This window comes from Hemicordylus capensis, chromosome 2, assembly GCF_027244095.1.
Source record: "Hemicordylus capensis ecotype Gifberg chromosome 2, rHemCap1.1.pri, whole genome shotgun sequence".
Lineage (NCBI taxonomy): Eukaryota > Metazoa > Chordata > Lepidosauria > Squamata > Cordylidae > Hemicordylus > Hemicordylus capensis.
The window spans coordinates 45587536-45609721 of record NC_069658.1 but is presented as its reverse complement, the minus strand read 5'-3'; the positions used below and the strand labels follow the sequence as shown (position 1 = coordinate 45609721).

Sequence of the window (22186 nt, the reverse complement as noted above, 5' to 3'; positions counted from 1 at the left end):
AGTGGACATATCTCTGAGGCCGTGTCGGCTTGAATCTGGTGGTCCTCAGATGGGAGACAAATGGCACAGCTGCAGTGTGGGGAGTCAGGAGAGCTCTGAGTACCACTTGGGTGCCCTTCAAGTACTCTCAGGAGTACTAGTACCCCTTGTTAGGAATCCCTGCTCTGTGTGAAGAAAATAGACAGTTGACATTGCCTGCCATCTTCTAGATCAGATGAGGCATGCCTCCCAGGCACATAACCTGTGTGCTGTATTCCTCTTTAGAAAAAATGGGCAATTATTGACTGATAATGTGCAGCTTTTAAAACCATACAGCTCCACCAGATAATTTGAATGAAATAATCACTTTTCTGGGTACTATCACTTAAATTAAAAGTTGTGGTAATGAAAAGTCCTTCATGCTACATTAGCTTTAATCATGTTTTTAAAAACCTGCATTATTCGCATCTGGTGTGAAAGCTGTTAATGATTGCAGTCCTAAAGTAACAATGCTAATTATGCAAATACAGCGTATATGTCAGGGCTTCAGTTTGTATTCTGTGAAGTACAGCCTGACTGCTGGGGGTCTGTGTTCACTTTGACTGTTCTGTTCTCTGAATTTAAGTGAAAGTTAGCCTGTGAGTTTGAGTATTTTGCAGCAAATGATGGGGAAAGAGCAACACCATTAAATGATTCTGTAGTCCTTGCAATCTTGTTCCATAATGGGTATATGGAGTTGGTATGAAATGCCTAAGTTGCTGCAAAAGCAGATCTAAAGACGACTAGAATGTTTTACATTTGTTCTGTGTTTTTTATATATATATATATCCATACATTTTAGTAGATGTTTTCAGTATAATAAAACATGCACATTTTCCATTCATGTCCAAGTTGTCATGTCTGTTGCTTTATTTTTCAGATAAATCAAAAGACTGAAGCAAGACACATACTCAGCTTACTCCAAAAACACTTCTGTAGGAAGCTTTGTAAGTTCTAGACTACTTTATGGTGGAGAGATTGTTGGCAATCTTTTATGAGATATAGTAATACTTGCTGGAATACTTGCATGAAAATATTTAAATGTAACTGGAATAATTAAGACTGTTCTCTTAAGGAATTGGTGCCTGTCTGCGTAGGTGGTCTAGATTTGAAATCTTAAGTAATTCTAATACTACTACTTTACTGTCTGGTGATTGTAAGCGTTTTGACGCTAGAATGTTTGGAAAGCTTCATACTTTTTAGGTCCATGTGACAGAATGTCTGGTTCTAACACATGTGTAGCATTTCTCCTGGCACTGCATAAAAATAGGTGTTCCTGGCACAGTCAATTCCACACAGTATCTGCCATTTCCAATGCTAGAGGGGGCCATGGGGAGCTTGGAACTTGAGTACCTAGCTGCCCCTACATGCTTTCCTGGCATCCTCTTTGTGCTTTCCTGTTGTCTCTGTAGCCTCTGGTTCCCTAGGAAAGCTTTCCCACTGCCAGCACTGGAAACAACAGGTACAGTGTGGAGTGGGTAGTTCTCACCTCCGTACAGCGCTAGGGGGCTCCTACACAACTGTTGGCACCAGACATCCTGACAAAAGGACCTAAGATTTGTTTGTAAGCCATTTTGAGAGCACTTTACTAGGAAGCAAATATAAATCCTCTAAAGAAGTAAACATGATTATGCATATTGGGAGGGGGAAACAATTATGCATATGGCTTACACACATTATAAACATTATCATTATCATGCACATGGTTTTCTTTTGTATAGTTACCATAGAAGTGCTGGGATAAAATAAGTTGTTCCTAAATCACATGCACAGCTATTGTGTTGCTATAATAATTGAAAGTATTGGTCATGGTAAAGACAGAGGGTGTTTTTAAAAACAATTGACTGTTGTGATGTATCAGCCTGGTTTCTGATAGAAGAATGTTTTTATCCATGAACTGAATAGAAACAGCTGATCAGAACTTACTGTAATGTGGCTTAAGTGTTCTTTTGCCATAACATACATACAAAAATAACACCTTTAATCTGCACACTTGCTTGTATCTAGTTGTTATTGATGCTTTTATAATTGTATATCTTTTCATATACAATATAAATTGTATGTTGCAGACTTATCTGTTCTGAACCTCACTAGACTTTTCTTTCCACCCCCACTTCAGCAAGCTACATTGAGAGACCTCAACTGATTCGAGCAAAAGTGCCAATAGTGAAGTTCAGGGACAAAGTCAGGCAAGTACCTGTAGTTTTTTTTAGGTCTTCATTCTGGAAGGTGGTATAATATGCACTATGAAAATGTGCTTCGTTTTTTCCTTACTGTGTGGCATGTTCCTGAATGAGGTAATTGTTACTATTTCCTAGTCTGTTTCTGGCACTTGTGTAATATTAATGGGAAATCACTAAAAGGTTTAGTGTTAGATGGAATTCAGTGGGCTTAAAATGTGCCATCTTTTTTGTGGTCTTTTGTTGTGTGTCTTTGTACTCTCCCTTTGTGCCTTTATCTATCTCTTCCTATTATAGAAGCACCTGTCAGTGTCATAGGCTGGATTTATTTTGTTCAGTAGATCTGTATGGCTTCCATCGGCTTTTACTAGATAACATAAAGAAGCTCCAGTTCATTATACTGTTTGAGGGCACAACCTGACCCCTGTTGAGTCAAGGGTGGCTGTGAAGGGCTCCCCTTTTTCCGCTTTGCAAAATGCTTGAGAGAAATCCAGCTGGTTAAGAGACATGTTACTGAAAATGTGTCTGTTTTGGACTCTGTATAGAAGGGGCAGAAAAGGCAGTGCACATTTCTGTAGATTCTTCTAGTTTAGGATTTTCCTTTATAAAACTTTGTCCAAATTTTCACTTCCATGTCTTCCCACTCATTCATATGAAATTTTTAAAACTCTTGCTAACATCCAGACTAAATTACTTTGGAGTAGTCCTATTGAAATGGGACAAATGGGACAATTTAGTAATGAATAATAGATCTCATTAATTTCAGTGGTGTACTCATGAGTAATTTAGTCTGGGTTGTGTTGTTTGTTTCTGGCACTACTGGAATATTAATGGGAAATCAGTAAAAAGAGAAATGTTCCGTAGATTTCAGTGGGGCAGTGACTATTAAAGACAATTCACACTTTTAGTTGAAAACAAAGAGACAGCATGTTGATTTTTGTAGTAATAGGTCTTAAGTGAGGGGTAGATGATAACATTCTTGCCACAATACAACTTCTATCAAAACCAGTTCATTTTTGTAACATCTGTGGTTGTTAGAAGTTGCATTAATTAAAAATTTGCAAAATTCTTTCTCTAGCCTAACTTGCAAGAAAAAACTTTTTTTTGTTTTCTGTTGTTCTCTGGCTAGAGTAGAGGGAGAGGTTAGAGCCCTTTTATCTCACCTCTTCTCCAACATCCACATTTGATTTAATCTCTGTGATGAAGTGCCTTTTCCTATTATTGCTCAAGTATTTCAGCGATAGTGAGTTTATCTGATTCTTTTCATCATTTCTGTATCCGTTATTTGTTGGGCTTTCCTGATACAGTAAAGTGGAAGTGGATTTTGTACCCTTTTTATAACTTGCAGTTTCTTAAGAGCCTTGGTTTCCAGCGAAGACCAATCCATTACACTTACTTTAATTATATTACGTTGTTCAGTCCTGCTTTAGAATTCATTAGAATCCATTTCCCCAGGATTTTGATAAATGATGTGTCTACTTCGATACATGGATTGAGAGTCAGGTTTTGTGCCGTATTTAATTGTTGCCTGTGCTCAGCACTGAAACATATAAAATAGTGAGTGCCTCTGAGCAAAAGCCGAGTGTGTTTTTTTCACCATCGAATCAACCGCCCAGTTCCACATATCTAGAATTCAGAGGTAATGCTGCCAGGCTGGAGAGTGCAATGTCCAGCCTGGCATGAGGACTTGCTCATTTTAATCTTTTTTAAAAATGAATTAATCGCTAGCTCAGATATACTTGTATTTTTCTTGTCTGCACTGAGGGATGCTACTCCTGTTAACATGTTTCTTCTCTGGGAGGGTACCCATAAGTTACTGTATGGTGGAAACTGTAATATTTGGAGAACTTTATATGTTTGGCTATGCAACACAGAAAGACTTCTGGAGTCTTCGCCATATTCCTATGATTAAGAATGTTGAAGTTAGACACGGGCACAAGTCTTTTCAATGTTAGCTGCCCCACCCCCATTGTGGGCATATGCATTTGTGGGAAATGCGGAGCAGCAGGTGCATAGCTAGAGGAGAATGGGCTTTGTGTTTGTCCCTCTCCCTGGCGGCCCCTCAAGCATGCCAGCCACACCCCCTGTGGGTGCCGTCACATGCAAGGGCTGTGGTCAGCACCCGGAAGGGCTCACGTGCGGCCCTCTGGAGCTCATTTCCCAGCCAACTTGGTTGTGAGCCAAGTTCATCCAAGAACAAAGAAAATACCAAGCCGGCTGGAAAATGAGGCTGGCCGGAAGTCAGTGTGAGCCAGGTGGCTCCCAGGAGCTGGGCAGCCCGTTTCTTTGAACCTGTCCACCCAATTATAGCTCCGCCCCTGTGGAGCAGCTATGCAGTGCCAGCCATGTAGGAAATACAACGAATATTTATATACAGCTTTTCAACTGAAGTTCCCATAGTGGTTTACATAGATATAAACAAACAAATAACTAAAATGGCTCCCTGTCCTCAAAGGGCTCACAATCTAAAAAAGAAACATAAGATAGATATCGGCAACAGCCACTGGAGGGATGCTGTGCTGGGGATGGATAGGGCCAGTTGCTCTCCCTCTGATAAATGAAGATAATCACCACTTTAAAAAACTGCCTCTTTGCTCAGTTAGCTGGGGACAAATAATCTGTGATGGCAAGAAATGTTACACTTACTGCCTAGCTAGATTATTTCAAGATGCAGATGACAGCATGCCATACCAAGAAGTTATAAGCTATCTCTTTGAAATTTGTGATACTACATGCTGTAAAGAGGCAAGAAGTACTGCAGCATAATTCACACCTAATGCATACATTTATTTATTTATTCAATTTATATATTACACTCTTCCTAAAGGGGCTCAGGGTGGTTGCACATAAAGGAAACAGATTACATTCTACATATTTTTATCAGGCCTCAAGTTAAGAGGCAAAAGAGATTTATCTTTGAAAATCAAAGTTTCATCAGTGTGTTTGGTTATAAGCTAGTGAAACATGGGTTTGTTTTCAAAACAATTGTGCAAATTTGTTTCTTCTTCTTTATCTCTAGCTGTGTGGAGTTTGACTTGAATGTAAACAATGTTGTAGGAATAAGAAATACATTCCTTCTCAGAACCTATGCATACAGTAAGTAATCTAGATTCTTCCAGACAGTTACAATTGGAGACTCTTATTTTGTTTTTAGACTTGAGAACTGCTAGGCATCTAAGACTTTGGTCCTAATCTCTGAATTGGGAGTAAACCTCAAAAGGACTGGCTTCGGACTGAAATCAGTTCTCAAGAGGACTGGCTTCTGAGGAACTTGCATAGGATCAGAGTGTAAACCTTTTTGGAAGGGTTTTTTGGTACCAAATGTACCAGCATTTAGTACAGAATTTAGTAATAATGAAAGACAGCTACAGGGTTGCCTGTTCAACTTATAATGCTTTCTTTTGAATATAGTTCCAACATAAATTAGCCAGATAGATTCATTATTGGTTTATTTAGATAGTACCATTAACATACATGGCATTTTATAGAACAACATATGCTAAAAAGGCAGGTTTCTACTGAAAGGAGCTTACAACATAAATTTCCCGGTCCTGGGGAATGGAGAGAAGTGAGGAAAGGCAGAGTCCAGGATAATAAGTGGAGCAAAGAGGGGGCTGGAGAGGCAAAGGTCCCCGGGATGAATCTAAGCATAGGCAGTTTCAGAACATAGCATAAGAAGGACCCTGCTGAAGTGGAGCAAGGCGCCATCTATCAGATGACACTGGGAAGCCCAGAAGCAGGGCATGTAGGCAAATAGTCCTCTCCTGCTGTTGTTTCCCAGAAACTGGTATTCAAAGGAACAAGAATGGATCTGCAACAAACAATTGCAGTGTATCCCCGGTGTACAAGTATTCCGTGAGCCTGTGGCTGCACATGGTGAAAAAACAAAAGTTAGCAACAGAGACAGGAGTGGCTGCTCTAAGCTGGGTCTTGTTTCGTATGCAACTTCTGTTTTTCCTGTTTTCTGTGTGGATGTGGGGTTTTTTTTGTGGGGGAAGAAAACAGGACTGGTGCTTAGTCCTAGCTCCTCTTTGAAGCCTTTCTCCCTCAGAAATACAAAGCTGTGAAATGGCTGGTGAGATGTTTTACACACCTTTCCTGTTCAGAAGCAGAAGGACTTGTGATTGTCTATTGTTCTTCAAGCTGATGAATTTCCCACCCCCTTTATTTTTCAAGCCCTGCTCCCCCACCACCACCAAGTTCCATTACCTCCACTCTCTTGCTTGTCAATTGTACGAGCTCATGAACATTCCATCTTACTGACTAATTGAGTAGTTCTGGGTGCCCCCCCCCAGGTTTATTTCATCAGTTTTTTTGAACACTGACATATCTGCAGATCACCCCAAGTCTGTTGATGCCGCCCTCTTGCCTTCAGGCTCTACAGTTATCCGACCATAAGGACCCCAAATTTAAGCACTTTCAAGAATAGTAGATAAATCGTGCTGAACCTGGCAGTAATGTGTAACTATTAGCCAGATTGCAATACTTTGGAATTAAGGTCAAAGAGTTGATGGAAAATGTGAGTTTTGTAGGAGGATTTTAAGGAAGAGAAATGCGTAGAACAATGCACAAGGGGTAGCAACAGAGAACTATAAAGCAAGAGACCTTTGCACAGCCACATGGTAGGCAGAGTTGAAGGATAAAAGGTTGTGGGCAAGGATATCTCTAGTAAAAATGTGTTTGGTTGGGGAGGCATTGCCATGATAGCCTGAAGGGATTTTTAAAGAGACCTTAATAATTAGCAGTGCACCAAATGCTCTGCCTGATACACCTTTGTCTTCTTTCCAGTTGAGAGTCGCGTTCGTCCACTAGTGCTGGTTGTAAAGAAGTGGGCGAGCTTTCGTGGCATAAATGATGCCAGTCGAGGCACTTTAAGCAGCTATAGTCTTGTGTTGATGGTTTTGCACTATTTACAAAGTAAGTATATATTTTGCTTTTGAAATGGTTCCGCCACCCCCCACCCCCCTAATCATACTTCTCTGGTTTTCTCTCTGTTTCTCCTTGTAATGATTCTAGTCATTCTTTAATTAAAGGGCTTTAATGTTTCCTTGCTCTCACTTATTTCACATACTTGATGCTTGTCCAGAGATGTGATGTTTGCTATGAAAGGTTCTTTGGCTGAACTTAATCTATCCCCATCACAGTGGAGACTAACATTTTCCATTCTGTTAGGAAAAAACAGCATTAGGAGGAGCATGATGATTGGATTTTCTGCTGTTTCTTAAATACAACTTTAGCAGCAGGAAACAAACTGGAAAATCTGCATCTATAAGCATCTCTGCTATCTATCATGTGACTTACGTGTCTAGCCACGTGCTCATGGGAACGCATGCTAAAGAGGTACACCTCCAATTGAAAGCTTCTTTCTCAAAGTTGATGATTTCCCTTGCACTAGTTTTCCCTTCAAAAGTTGCTCCCCTACAGCGGTGATCTGCCCCCAAAGAAGCATCTGAGGCAATAACTGCTAAGATTTTGAGTGTGACTTTCAGCAGGAAAGCAGCATGTGTGGAAAGAGTTAACCCCACCCTCCAAATCCACAGTCCTAGCTGCTGTTGATCCCTGCTCTGCAGCTGTGTTTTGAGCAAGAGGTACAACTGGTTGGATGAAACACCTCCTTAACATGTGGTTTGACTCTGATTCTAGATTTAAAAAGGGGTGTGTGTGTGTGTGTGTGTGTATAAAGATGCCCCTAGTGTTGCTGTTATACATACAGCACTTACTCTTCAGATTATTTTTCAAGCTTTATTCATTCTCTCAATAATCCTATATATCTGGCCACTGTTGTACCCATTTAATAGATGGTGAGCTGAGATAGTGATTATCTATTTAGTCCTTGGCAAAGCAAAGATCAGATTCCAGATGCAAGTACATAATTTCCTCTGCTGTGCCATTCCTCTCCTTTGATTGACTTATAGCTTGATTCCTTTCATTGTTAAAGTGAGAGGACCCTGTGTGTACACACACAGTCTGAGATTGCTGAAAGAAGGGCAAGATAAAATTGGGATAAATATTAACATTTTTGGATCTTGCTTTTGGTAGGAGGCTTGCATGCCGAGAAATTTTAATTAAATTGGGGGAAGTGGAGAACAAACAATAGAAAACCTTCTATAGATGTAATATTTTCTGAAGTGGGAATTGCTTTGTTTTTCATTCTGCCCCTTATTCACAGTTACTGTGGAAGCTATCTTTGGACATGAGATGAATTTAGTTTTATAGCAGAGTTTATATGAGCATTAGACTTCTTGCAGCGTACAGTCTACAGTCGCTCTACAGTAATCGTAAAACAGAGCTCTGTTAACAAATGTAACTGGTAACTATCCACCTTTCTGATTTACAGTAGTCTCCTCAATGCTGTTTGAGGTTGAACATGGACTTGGATGAAGGTGTATTACAATCTAGAATTGCTGAAACATAGTGTAAAAATTACAGAGGAAAACTTAAATGCACAGGAAAAAATGAATTTCAAATTCACTCATGCCTTCTTCCAAAAGAAAATCTGAGCACTAGAGCAAGATTGAATATTGTTAGCCATTTGTTAATAGCTGAATGTCATGCTTTTGAGACTTCTTTAGCAGTCGTCTTTTTCTTTTTAAAAAACATGTCCTCCATTTTGATGCTCCCATTTGCAAGATCATTCCCTAACACAATTGTATAGATCAGCTCTTTATGGGTGGACATTTTCATAGCTGTTCACCAGATTGTCAGTTACTAAAGAGGAGCAATTAGGACAGAATGGACATTCAGCCAAATGCTTTAAAACTGCATTGTGCATAAAGCAACTCAACTGGAAGAAGATCTGTCCTCCACCTTTTGCTATGGATATATATAGCTGCAGCATTTAATGTTTGTGAGGCATTATCTTCATTGTTTTATTGGCTTTGAGTATCTGGTAGGTATTTTAAAATATATGTAAATAATTAGGAAGACAACTATTTATTTAGTACTTGTGACTGTTGTGTGAGGCAAATTGTGTTTTTTGTATCCAAAGTAGTACAGAGTGTGGCAAAAGGCATTCACAGTTTGTTCTTATTTTCACAGTTCAGTATTGCTTGAGATGAGCAGTGTTTCTTTTGCAATAGGCTAAATGGTATTTGTGTTCTATATTGAATTAACTTGTCTTCATACTGGAAAATGTCCACATGGCCCTAGCTGAACCCTATATATACCTATATCAAATAGCAAGAAATTACTAACTTCAATTTACATGAGCAGCTTTCATATTCTAGAATGTTTAGCCAAGTTTCACACAAATTTATGCAGGTTATTTTGTTTAGCTTAAAAGGCCTAGGAGTAAGCATTTAACCCTAGATCTTCAGTTCACACCACTGGTGTAGCTGGTATGTTGTTTTCTGTGAAGTACATGAATCACAGCGACTTTAAATTTTTTTTTTATAGCCCTACCTGAACCTATCCTTCCATCCCTCCAAAAAAATTACCCAGTAAGTGCTTCTTATAAATTACTACATAATTTGTTTATAAACATTGATTACCTACATTGTGACTGTTGCTATTTAACTATTAAATATGGGTGATGGCAGAACATGCCTATGACCTTGTTTGTGAGAACTCTGCAGTGAGCCACCATTGTGTGTGCATGTGTATAGAAAATTCCCCTATGGACTGATTTCCCTTTCTTTCATCTGAGCTAAATTTAAAGACTACTTCTTCTCACCATGTTTTCTAGGAAGCAAAACCCATTTATTTCCATGGGACTTCCAGCTGAGTGTGCTTAGGCTGGCAGTGCATTATTTTCAAATGCACTAGTTTACTTATGGTCTCTTCTATATTTAGGATGTGTTAGTGCTATAAACTGCCTCCCCTCTTTCTGGTGCTGTTTTAGATTTTAATGCTTGTAGCTCATTTGCCTCGGGATGATCTTGTAGTTCACATACTTCTGAAGCAAATCCGATTTTCTTATTTCCAGGGTATCCCCCGGATTATGTTGTGTTAACTAGGCTTAGTTTGGATGTATGGCTAAGAATTGCTTGTCTTGCCTTCCTCCTAAATATGTGTGCACTTTTGTGGCAAGTGGGCAGTTGAGTTCTTATAGTATTGGAATAACAGCGTTGCTGCAAGCATGTGCAGGAGGCAACAAAAGTGTTGTGAGCCTGGTGGGAAGCTTGCTGATGCATTGGCTTAGGTCTCAGTGAGGTTACCCTTCTCCCAATACGATGCTGTTTGAATTTAAATTCAAACACAGCATCGTATTAGAAGCTGTGAAGGAAGTCCTGCCCATTTTGAAAGTCTCCAAATGAGAGACTGGTCACTTGTTCTCCACAGGCAATGTGTTCACAAATCCTTGTCATAGATAAGTAACTTTTACTGCTTAGTTAGGAAGGGGTGCCTTGAATACAGATTCAGAGGTTTTTCTTATCCCCCCTCCTCCCAAAGAAACCAGTTCCTATGTCACAGGTGTATGGCTGCCTGTGACAGTGGAATATTTGAATAAGTAGCAGTCGCAATGAATGAAACTTGGGAAGTATAATCACCAGGCTGTGTTCAGGAGGGGTAGTCATGTTGGTGTTTTGCAGCAAAGAAGCTTGGGGTGCCTTAGAGTAACACAAGGCTGCACAATATGTGCAGGAAGGATGCACAATAACCCTCCTGCACATATTGGATCACAGTGCCCATCATCCCTGACTATTGGCCACGGTGGCTTGGCTTGATGGGAGTTGAAGTTCAACAGGGCCAAAGTTTGCAGCCCTGGAGTAACACATTTATTGTAGGCTAAGTTTAGACCACTTAGTCAGATGCACGAAGTCGTCACCTAAGTGATTAGGTGTCTGGATACCCTAAATACAGAGCAAAGGAACAAACATGGTTCTCTTTACTGTATTTACCTGAATCGAAGGTGACTCCGAATTTAACATGACCCCCTTAAAAAGTAGAGGTGAAATACAGGTTGTACCTGCATTTGCTTGAAATGAACAGGGCTCTGAATTGAGGACATTCTCCTGATTCCTAATATCAAAAAAACTTGAAGGATATCTAGTCTTGAATTCAGGTAAATACAGTATTTTTTCCATACAGTTTGGCCAAAAGGTCAAGCAAGACAAGAGAGAGCTTTAGGTGTGTTGTCAGTAATGTGCAGAGCACACAAATATATTCAAACTCCAATGAAATGAATATGACTTCCTGGTATAAGCAGCTCACTATTGATTTTAAGGGGTCACTTGGCAAGAGTGAGAGCATGAAAAAGTTGGTATAGTCTGTTTGGAGGCCACTTGTGTCTTAATTGGGTTCATTTCTTTAAAAATATGTTGAAGTTGTATTGAACAGAAAGGGTTAAAGTTGGAATAAAAATGGGGCTGAAGCTCTGTGTCAGCAGCAAGCACAATAAGTTCATCTTGCAGAAAACGAAATTATTATTATTTAAATGAAATGCATACATGAAATTCATTTTAAACAATTCTTTCAGTGTTCCAGCTCTCTCTAATAATTCTGTCTCTTCATGCCCTTCACAGCTTCCCTGTTAGTATATGTGTAGAATAAGATATTATGGTTCACCATATTTGTGTTCTCCTAGTTAAGCTGTTCCAGTTCTGCTGAATCAACTCTTCATAAAAGTGCTCACGCTCTTTGCATATGTTTATCACTTCACATTGGAAAACTGTTTTTTAAAATGCTGAACATGCACAGTTAAAAGACATCGAACATCAGCAGTTGCACATTCTTCTGTTTTTTAAAAGGCTAGCAAAGAACAATAGAAAATTTCTGACATATGGTAACATCTTAGAATAAGCAGATTTATCTATATTTCAGAGGCTTCATGTCTTAGGTTAGTGTTAACACAGCACTTTGTTAAAAAAAAAAAAAAGGGTATGCTTTAGTAACTGCTGCCACCTTTAGTGGCGCAGCAGCGAAATGCTTGGCTAACAAGCAGAAGGTTAAAGGTTCGAATCCCCACTGGTACTATATCGGGCTGCAACGATAGAGGAAGATGCTGAAAGGCATCATCTCATACTGCGCGGTAGGATGCAATGGTAAACTCCTCCTGTATTCTACCAAAGAAAACCACAGGGCTCTGTTGTTGCCAGGAGTCGAAATCGACTTGACAGCACACTTTTCTTAGTAACTGCTAGCTACTGTACTCTGTAGTTTCATTTCTTATCTTACATACTACTGTTGCAGTATGTCTGAAACATTTTAAATTTTTTTCATTTTTTCATTTTTTATTTGACCATAATATTATTAACATAGTATTGCCCATTATTAGAACCAAACTGTGTTCACTTCAATTTTTGATTAACTGAATTTCATATACTTGGTAATGAGCCACTAGAACAGCTCATGTGAATGGTAACTTTCTATTGTGTTCAGTCACATGAACTTTGCAGTGTTTCATCCTGCTTTAAGAATATATATTCTGGCAAGATCATTGGTGTGGCTGTGATCATCTGTGCAACACCTTTTGTAGTAGTAGTTCATCTTGCATAGTCAGTCAAGGACATACAAGTATGTTTGAGGACAATGAGGGGATGAGCTTGTAGAACACAAATACCAGTTGAGCACATTCCATAAGAAGATATGCACCTAATTAGCTGACATCTGGTAGCCAGAAGGTTTGGTTCTAATATCTGCTCTGTCATTACTTTGACTTAATACGATACTTTTATTACTGGGAGTGAAGAATAGCGTTTTAGTGGGGGAAATTCCCCGCTAAGTTAACTTTAACACTGTGGCTTAACTTGATCAGACATTAATTTTCTATACCAACTGTGAAAGGGGAGTGAGTGTTAGCTACACATTGCTAGCAAATTCAGAGAGACCTTGAGCACAGGTGAGCCGTATTTGTGCCAGATTACAAAATACTCTGCCTGGAGAACAGAGGGCAGATCTGAGTAAGGGCAGATCTGAGCCTCTTGCTTCTCATTTGGGATACAAAAATGAAGATCTGACCAGACCATATGGTTTCCATTGATCTGCTTTGGAAAATACACCGGCCCTGAAATATCTCTACTTCTGTCAGACAATAGTCCACCTTATTTTAACACACAGTCCTAGAACTTTTCAGGGTCTGGTTGCATTAGGACATCCATTTGTTACTTCTAGGGGTTTGTATTGATCTGCTGTAACTTAATTATTTGTTAGCTTTATAGAAAATAGGAAGAGTGAAATTCATGTACAGAATGTTGGGATTGTAAATTCTTATTCCAGGACTACAAACTTATACTGGGTTACATTCACATATCTAATTGAAATCCCAGGGGCTTTCTAGCTTTGACAGAGTATGTGATTGCTAAGAGTGTGCCCGAATCGGTCCGAGGCCATGCAAGAGGCCTCCGGAACGGTTTGGACTTCGGCCGGTCTGGTGGGGGGTGGGGGAAGTGTGGCTTTAAGGGGGGGGGGTAGTACTTACCCCCTCCCACCGCTCTTCCCCCCTGGCAGTCGACTTTGCTGCAAGGCTTTTGGGGCGGCAGAGTTCCTCCCTGCTGCCCCTGCCCCCGCCCCCATCGTTGTCTGCATCCTCTGTAACAAGTAGAAGTTGGCACTACGCATGCGCCCGGTGGGCATGCACCTGCCCCCGCTGGTGCACGTGCTGCATACATCACACACTTTGCAGCAGAGTAGAGCGCCAGAAGGGGAAGAGCGGCGGGAGGGGTAAGTACTACCCCCCCACACCCTTAAAGCCACACTCCCCCCCAGTGCCGGACCACTCTTCCGTGGTTCCATGCACATCCCTAGTGATTGCCCCTTAGAAGTGTAATAACCTTAGAACGGGGGAGGGGGAGGGAGACATACCTAAACTTGGTATTGCTTCATCTTTAAAGTAATTGCTAATCTTAACCCATTTAACACCCATATATTATCATCACAGGGTGTTTAAAAAAAACTTCAGTGAATGATATGCTTTACTTGGGATGCTTAAAACCCGTATGCCCCATTCAAGTGATCATGTGAACTAAGATAATAAACAAACCATGTTGAGTCTCAGGCTTGTGTACGTTCCCTCCTTATTATGTAAACCAGTTTCCCATTATGTATGCATTTGAGGAAGTGTGGTTTATCAGCTTAGTTTTAAAACACAAACACAACAGCATCAAGTTGTGATCTGATTTAAGAACACAAAAAAGCCCCTGCTGGATCAGACCAAGGCCCATCTAGTCCAGCATCCTGCCTCTCACAGTGGCCAGCCAGGTACATCTGGGATGTACCACAAGCAAGGAAAAGGGGGCAGCTTTTCCCTTTTAGTAGTATTCCCGAGCACCTAGTGTTCAAGGGCATGCTACCTTTGATCCGTATAGAAACATACAGCTAGTAACTGCAATTCCCCGAGTCTGTATGCAACAGGCAGTTGGCCTATTCATAAATGAAAGTGGAAACTTTCACTCTCTTCCTCACACACCAAGGAACTCAAGGTTTGACACAACTTGGTCTTTTAGTACTAAACTCTGGTTTAGTAGTGTGGTGAACCAGGCCACCGTGTTGGATATAAAACCATATTTGTGCAGAATGCTGTTGGATTATGCAGTTGTGATTGTTCGTATTAGCAGTTTTACTAGTAAGGATTAATATACAAAATTATTGCAACTTTCCTCGACAAACACTTTTTCTAACATTTTGTCTGCCTGCCTTCTTCCCCATTTTAAATGGCTCACATTTGCACTTAATGTATTGCAGTAATACACTATACTGCAAAATACTGTGAAGTTCAAAATGGATTCGGATAAAGTGGCATATACATTGTGTAAACCACTCTCAGAACATTTCTGTTGAAAAGCAGTATATAAATATTTCAATACTGTACTTACCCAAATAGAAGGTGACTCTGAATGTAATATGATGCCTTAAAGATAGTGGTTAAATACAGGTTATAACTGTATTTACCTAAAGGAAAAGAGGACTCTGAATTCAAAATGGCCCCCTTATATTTAACAGGAAAGAACTGGGGGGAACCTCTTCTTGGATTTGGGTAGTTACAGGAATAACTAATGTAGCTACCTTGCCACTTCTCTCTATGTTAAAAAGATATTGTAGCTATCTAATTCAACTAACCTGTAGCCCATATTAACAGGTATAAGAACTAGTCCTGTCTGTCTAATACAAGCAACCATTTACTAAGTGATAGCTTATCATAGTGTGTGTGCACTGCAGTAAATTTTTACTTGGTACTAGTGATGCCAGCAAGCTTGGCATGATTCTATCAAGTGGTAAGATAAATTCGAGGTTCCTGAGAGATAAGAATGTAAGAAAAGCCCAGTCAGATACTTCTGGGAAGCCTATAACCAGGGCATGAAGGCAAGAACTGGATCATGTTGTCATTTCAAAAAAACTTTAAATATCTCACTTTAGCCTTTCCTTGTGGGGAAGTTGCTCTAGCTGGAACATTTTGATTGCCTTTTTTTGCATCTTTTTAGTCTCCAAAGGGAAATTATAGGGATGGGGTGATCACGACTGTATATTCCAGATATGGCTGCACCATAAAACTATTATAGGTGATCAGTTGTACAAGTGTTGTAAACAGGTCAATAAATGCTGGCTCAGTTCACCAGCCAGACAAAAATCTTACTGGTCAGATGTTCTTCAAGCTATACATGTGTGCTGTTGGGAAGACATCTACACTAGGCTGCCACGTTGTATAAGCACAATCATATATGTTTATCTGGGAGTAAGTCCCATTTAATTCAATGGGACTTCTGAGTAGGCATGCATAAGATTGCACTGTAACTGAAGTACTATTCTTTCAGTGAGTGTGCTGTAAACAAGACACACAAACATATGCCCCACTTTGAAGCAATCATGTTACAATCCTCCAATCAGTGGTGATGTTGGTTGATGGGGGCAGCTTTTATTGTTTTAGTGGGGATCCATACAGCCGTGGAGGGAAGCAGAGGGAGACAGGGCTCTGTCTCTGTGACAGGTCTCTGCCTACAGGGAGAGCCCAGTTGCCAAGGCAGCTGCCAACCCCTCAAACTGCTTTCTCCACAGCATCTAGCCACCGTGGAGGAAAAGCAGTCAGAGGCCATTGCCTTGGGTATTGGGCTCTCTCCATAGGCAGAGCCCAGTCATAGAGGCAGCCTCTCTCCCCGCCTCTGTTTCCTTCCGCACCTGGGTCCCCAAGCCTCAGTGGAGAAGAGAAGAGGGGGCTGCCTCTGCTGCCACTGAGCTCTGCCCACAGGGAGAGCCCAGTCATGGAGGCAAGCACCTCTCACCTGCTTGCCTCCACGACAGATGTATGCGACAGAAAAAAGCAGTTCGGAGGCGCTTGCCTTGGAGATTAGGCTCTCTTCTTAGGCAGAGTCCAGTCACTCTGCTTTCCTTGTCTTGCAGCTTTGATTAAGAACATAAGAAAAGCCCTCCTGGACCAGGCCCAAGGGCCATCTAGTCCGGCATCCTGTTTCACACAGTGGCCCATCAGCTGCATCTGGGAAGCCCACAAGCAAGAGCTGAGGCCATGCCCCCTCTCTCCTGCTGTTGTTCCCCTGCAACTGGTATTAAGAGGCATCATGTGTCTGAGGCTTGCGGTGGCCTAGAGCCGCCAGGCTAGTAGCTATTGATAGACCTGTCCTCCAAGAATTTATCTAAACCCCTCTTAAAGCCATCCAGTCTGTTGGCTGTCACCACATCTTGTGGCAGAGAATTCCATAGGCTGACTATACTTGGCTTTGATCCAGCCACACACACAACAGTGTAGAATAAGGCTTTCCCATTCCTTTCACCCCAGTTGTCGTGCCCTGCACCCAGCCAATCCTGATGTGGGGACCTTCCACACACACACACACACACACACACACACACACACACACACACACACACACACCCCTACCTCTACACACACAGACACACTGCTACCTTTCTGCTCTTATTCATCTCTTTGGATTCAGTTCATTAGAAACAGTGCTGTGTAAATTTGGTACTTTCTAAATACTTGGCCTGGAGTATGCATGCTTACTATAGACAGCATCTTGACAAATGAATATGATATCATAATATAGGCGTTGAACAAAACTATAGTATCTCTCTCTGTCTTTGTGTCTAATTGTTTTGGCAGGAATCCTTTGATCCTTCTATGCAGCTGCACCTTGTGCACCAAGCCCCATGCACCATTCCTCCTTACCTATCAAAAAATGAATCAACTCTTGGAGACCTGTTGCTGGGCTTCCTGAAATATTATGCTACAGAATTTGAGTGAGTGTTGCAGTTTTTCATTTAATGAAGTCCTTTTTTTCTCTCCCCCCCCCTTTTTTTTGCACTTGCAGTTTAGATTGGTTCTTCTGTAACTGCTGTTTCCAGATGAAATCAAGGTCATGTATTTCCATTTAAGGGTGAATTCTTTCCTCTTTAATTGTGGTGGAAATGCTTATGATGTTAAAGATATGATTATGAGTCCCTTTGGTACAAGGTGCCATTTTCTCCATTCCATTCCTATGTAAACTGCTTTGTGAACTTGTTGAAAAGTGGTTCATCAATATTTATATAGGCTTGGCTCTTAAAATGCTCTTGGGCCGAGTAGAAGGCATTTCCACACATGCAAGAGGATCCCCCAATTTTTGCCAGCATGTCCTTCCTTCTGTGGGTCTCCTGAGGGTCCCCAAACCCTGAGGAGCAGATTTGGGAAGGGGGAGTAGGGAGGTGGTGGAGATGAGGAAATGGCAGGAAAATTAAGATCCAACTCATAGTACTAAGACAAAATGACAAATCATGACTTGTTATGAGAACACACCACATTGGGTGTGTGTTTTCCCCTCCCTTGCACACAAAGGGAGGACATTTAAAGCTTATATAAGAACATCTCTGCTGGAGCAGACCCAAGTCTCATCTAGTCCAGCATCCTGTTTCACACAGTGGCCCATCAGATGCTGCTGGAAACTTACAGGCAGGAGTTGAGGGCATGCCCTCTGCCCTGCAACTGGTATTCAGAGGCATCCTACCTCTGAGGCTGGAGATGGCTTATAGCCCTCCGACTAGTAGCCATTGATTAGACCGCTCCTCCATGAAGTTAGCCAGATCCCTCTTAAAGCCATCCAGGTTGTTAGCTGTCACCACATTTTGTGGTAGAGAATTCCACAAGATGATTATGAGTTGTGTGAAAAAGTACTTCCGTTTGTTGGTCCTAAATTTCTTGGCAATCAGTGTTATGGGATAACCCCTGGTTCTGGTTTTGTATGTGAGGGAGACAAATTTCTCTATCCACTTTCTCCACACCGTGCATGATTTTATAGACCTCTGTTATGTCTCCCCACAGTCATCTTTTTTTCTAAACTAAAAAGCCCAGGTGTTGTAGCCTTGCCTCATAAGGAAGGTGCTCTAGGCCCTGATCATCTTGGTTGCCCTCTTCTGCACCTTTTCTAGTTCTACAATGTCTTTCTTTAGATGTGATGACCAGAATTGTACGCAGTACTCCCAAGTGTGGCTGCACCATAGTTTTGTATAAGGGCATTATATTATTAGTTTTATTTTCAGTCCCCTTCCTAATGATCCCTAGCATGGAATTCGCCTTTTTCGCAGCTGCCGCACATCGAGTTGATACTTTCAATGAGCTGTCCACCACTACCCCAAGATCCCTCTCCTGGTCAGTCACTGGTAGCTCAGATCTGATCAATGTATACTTGGTTGGGTTTTTTTCATCCCAATGTGCATCACTTTACACTTGCCAACACTGAACCGCATTTGTCATTTTGTTGCCCACTCGCCTAGTTCAGAGAGATCCTTTTGGTGCTCCTCACAATCTGTTTTGGATTTCACTCCCTGAAAGAGTTTGGTGTCATCTGCAAATTTGGCCACCTTGCTGCTTACCACAAATTCTAGATCATTTATGAATAAATTAAAAAGCACCTGCTTGCAGTTTGTAACTAACTGTAGTTTCCCATTTTATCTGAACTTGGGAAACATTGGTTTGTGCAAACCATTGTCAGTTAAGACACTAGGCTTGCAAACCATCTGAGTTTAACTAAAATATCAAACCATCTGAGTATTAATCTGAATCAGCCATAAGGAGAAAGAAGGCTGTATATCAACATGTAGAGGCAATCTATTTTACATTTTTATAGTGTCTTTTGTTATAACCCCAGAATGGTGTTAAAAACGCAAGACTGTGTAAAACATCCAAATATCAAAGCATGTTTAAAAGATACAATAAAAATGATTTAAACAAAATAGCCATAAAATGTTGGAGATAAAAACTCTGAAATGTGAAACAGCACCAGATCTCTGGCCCCAGTACCTGAAGGCTCTGATGAAAAGAAAGAGTTTTTAAAAGGGTGCAGAATACCAGGAGCAAGGACACAATGCATATGTCAGGGAAGGTGTTCCGTAATCTGATGGCAGCAGCAAAGAAGACCCTGCAACATATACCTGGGCCCTATTGGAACCTGAACTTATTGATTTGAGAGGATAAAAGTTTTTAAACTAATGTTGATGAGAATAAGAGAACTTAAAATTAGTTGTACAGCAGCATCAGCAACTGTGAATTCGAGATTAATTATGCCTCTCTTTGGTTGCCCTCCAAAATAAATTTGCTTGAATGTCTGTATTGGCTTGTAATTGTGGATATTGTGGGGGTGGGGATTTTACTACTGACTGACATATGAGGAAATGATTCAAAGTAATCCCAGTGAAATTAAACGGACAAGTTAGGCATGGTTACATTAAGGCATTGCCTGACTCTTCTTTTTCATTTCAATGGGACTCCTTTGACTAATTTTCTTCATCATGTCAGCCACTGTTGTACTAAAAATGCTAGCTGCTTCTAGTTTAACCTCAAAATATTTTTTTGAAGAGGGGTGGGGAAAAGAATGCCTCCTGAAACCCTCTTCCAAGTTTACAAACTTCTTTGAAAGTGGTGTCTCCTATTTCGTCTGCACTTCTGAGTGAGGGCAGCAGGCTTTCATCTGGCAATCAGTAGCAGAGCAAGTGTTGATTAGATTTATGTCCAGTGAGGTTTACTAGGGAATTTAAGATTAAAAGAAGACTTTATCTTTAAAATGATTTCTCCTGTATTAAGTCTTTGGGTCCCTTTAAATACCAAAGCTTCGGGGCTTTGGATGTTTGGGAGTATGTTAGAAACAATGTTTTATAAATCTGCACAGTGTTAACTATAATTTGTGCAAGATATAAAATGTCCCTTTGGGGCACTTGTAAAATCCTACTTTTTAGCGTTGTATTTAAAGTTACATAACAGATACTATTAGGTTCAGATTTAAGGTCATCTTATGGTTAATCTGTATTTTGATAGATACAACAAAAATAAGTATGGATTTGCCATGTGATCTTTGAGGGTTGTGGCAAAGGCCAGATTGACCTATAACTTAAAATGAACCATACTAGAATACTCTCCCCACCCCCTGCCTACCCCCCCACACACCAAATTTTCAAAAGCTCAAGCTGATACTTGGATTAGTTTAACTCATGCACTTCTGTCCTGTGCTCAGGGCCAGCATTGGGCTGAGACTCTTGCTCAAATGTGTTGTGGTATTCCCTGCAGTATACTGTTTGAGCCTTATACTTCGCCCTGGCCTATCAAGATAAATGGTGTTTGACTTTAGGTTAAGCATTAGGAGAAATTCCTGGCTATAAGAGCAGTTTGCCCATTAAGTTATCTGTCATGGGAAGTTCTGGAATCCCCTCTTATGAGCTTTCAAGACATGGTTGGACACCCATCTAACAAGAACATTTTAGAGCGGGGCTGCACAACTTCAGCCCTTCTTTAGAAGTTAGACTACATACAGCTCCCATCACACCTGACTATTGACCATTGTGACTTACTGTAATGGGAGCTAGTTGAAAACAGCTGGAGGGCTAAGATTGTGCAGCCCTGCTTTAGGACTCGGGACAGTGGGTTTCGTGAGGCCTGTTTAGCCTTGTAATTTTACATTGTTTCGCTCATAGGCACTATGTTTGGGAGACCTCGGCTTTTGTCCAAAGCTTATGGTTTCCCTGCCTTTCAGGGTACTGTGTGGGTACCCATTATTGGCTCCCTTTATCCCTTTCTGAAGTATAGGAAAACCTTGTTAATCGCAAGCTCATCATCTGCGTTTTTGCATATCCCAAAAAGAGGATATGCCAGCCCAAAAAGCAGCCCCAAAGGGTTAATTTTCACATATCCATGGGCCGTGGTGGGTGGAAATTGTTGGAAATTCTCTGTGGTGAGAGAATCCCTTTCTCATTATAGCAGAGTGCACAGAGGCACAACACAGCGGTAGTTTAGTTAGGCATGCGTGTATGCTGAGAGTAAAGTAACTTGGAGCCAATTCATAGTTTCAAATCAATATATAAGGCATTTATTAAGGAACTCCATTCTAGATAGGAAAGTGAGGAGTTAGGATCTCTAATCTATCTATCTAGCTGGTTGCAGATGGATTCTGCATCTTCTCTGCACACATGGTGCAGGGAGAGAGGCTTGTCATGTTGCAAGGTAGAAGGGCAGGTAGGGAAAGAGAGAGAGAAAAGGAAGTTAGTCCCTGAGATTAGCAATCTACATATCAAAGGGATAGCATCAGAGCAGTGGAGAAGGGATGAGCAATGTCTTGACCCTCTAGCCCTCTGACTTACTAGTCTGTCCTCCACTGTCTGAGACAAAGAGACAGCGCAAAGTCTTCCAACAGAAATGACCCCTGAGGGCAATTCCACCTGCCATTTTGTGTAAGGGAGCCATATTCTGACTCATTTTTTGTTTTTTTTAAAGAACGGGGAAAAACTATTTGTTGGCCAAAATCCAGCAAATGGCAGTATTTTGAGAGCGTTGTTGGACAGCTGGGGACATACTGAGCACATACCCCAACATATTTAGGCAATTTTATCAGTTTCTGGCTCGTTTTTGTTTAAATAAAAAACTATGATTTTTTTTTCAGCAAACCCCCCCCCCCAGCAAATTGCTGTGTTTGGGGGGCATTGCTGGACAGCACTTTCCCCCATGATTTTGAGGCAATTTTACCCATTTTTGGAACCTTTTTTGACACCTGGGAACCTAACCCCTCTGAGCCCATGGACACAATTACTCAGTATTCGCGATTTCCTTATCTGCAGTAATTGTGGAGAACAGAACCCCT

At 40.9% G+C, this 22186-nt stretch overlaps 1 protein-coding gene across 5 annotated transcripts in view; it reads left to right on the top strand.

Annotated features, from left to right (window-relative positions):
• TENT2 (terminal nucleotidyltransferase 2) overlaps positions 1 to 22186 on the top strand; it is a 42805-nt gene that overhangs the window by 14501 nt on the left and 6118 nt on the right. For all 5 annotated transcript variants that reach the window (XM_053300667.1, XM_053300668.1, XM_053300665.1 and 2 more), the window contains 6 exons: positions 899 to 965; positions 2138 to 2207; positions 5218 to 5294; positions 6987 to 7115; positions 9594 to 9637; positions 17191 to 17327. In XM_053300667.1, the coding sequence (XP_053156642.1) occupies positions 899 to 965; positions 2138 to 2207; positions 5218 to 5294; positions 6987 to 7115; positions 9594 to 9637; positions 17191 to 17327 (524 nt within the window). The remainder of the gene's footprint in view (positions 1 to 898; positions 966 to 2137; positions 2208 to 5217; positions 5295 to 6986; positions 7116 to 9593; positions 9638 to 17190; positions 17328 to 22186) is intronic.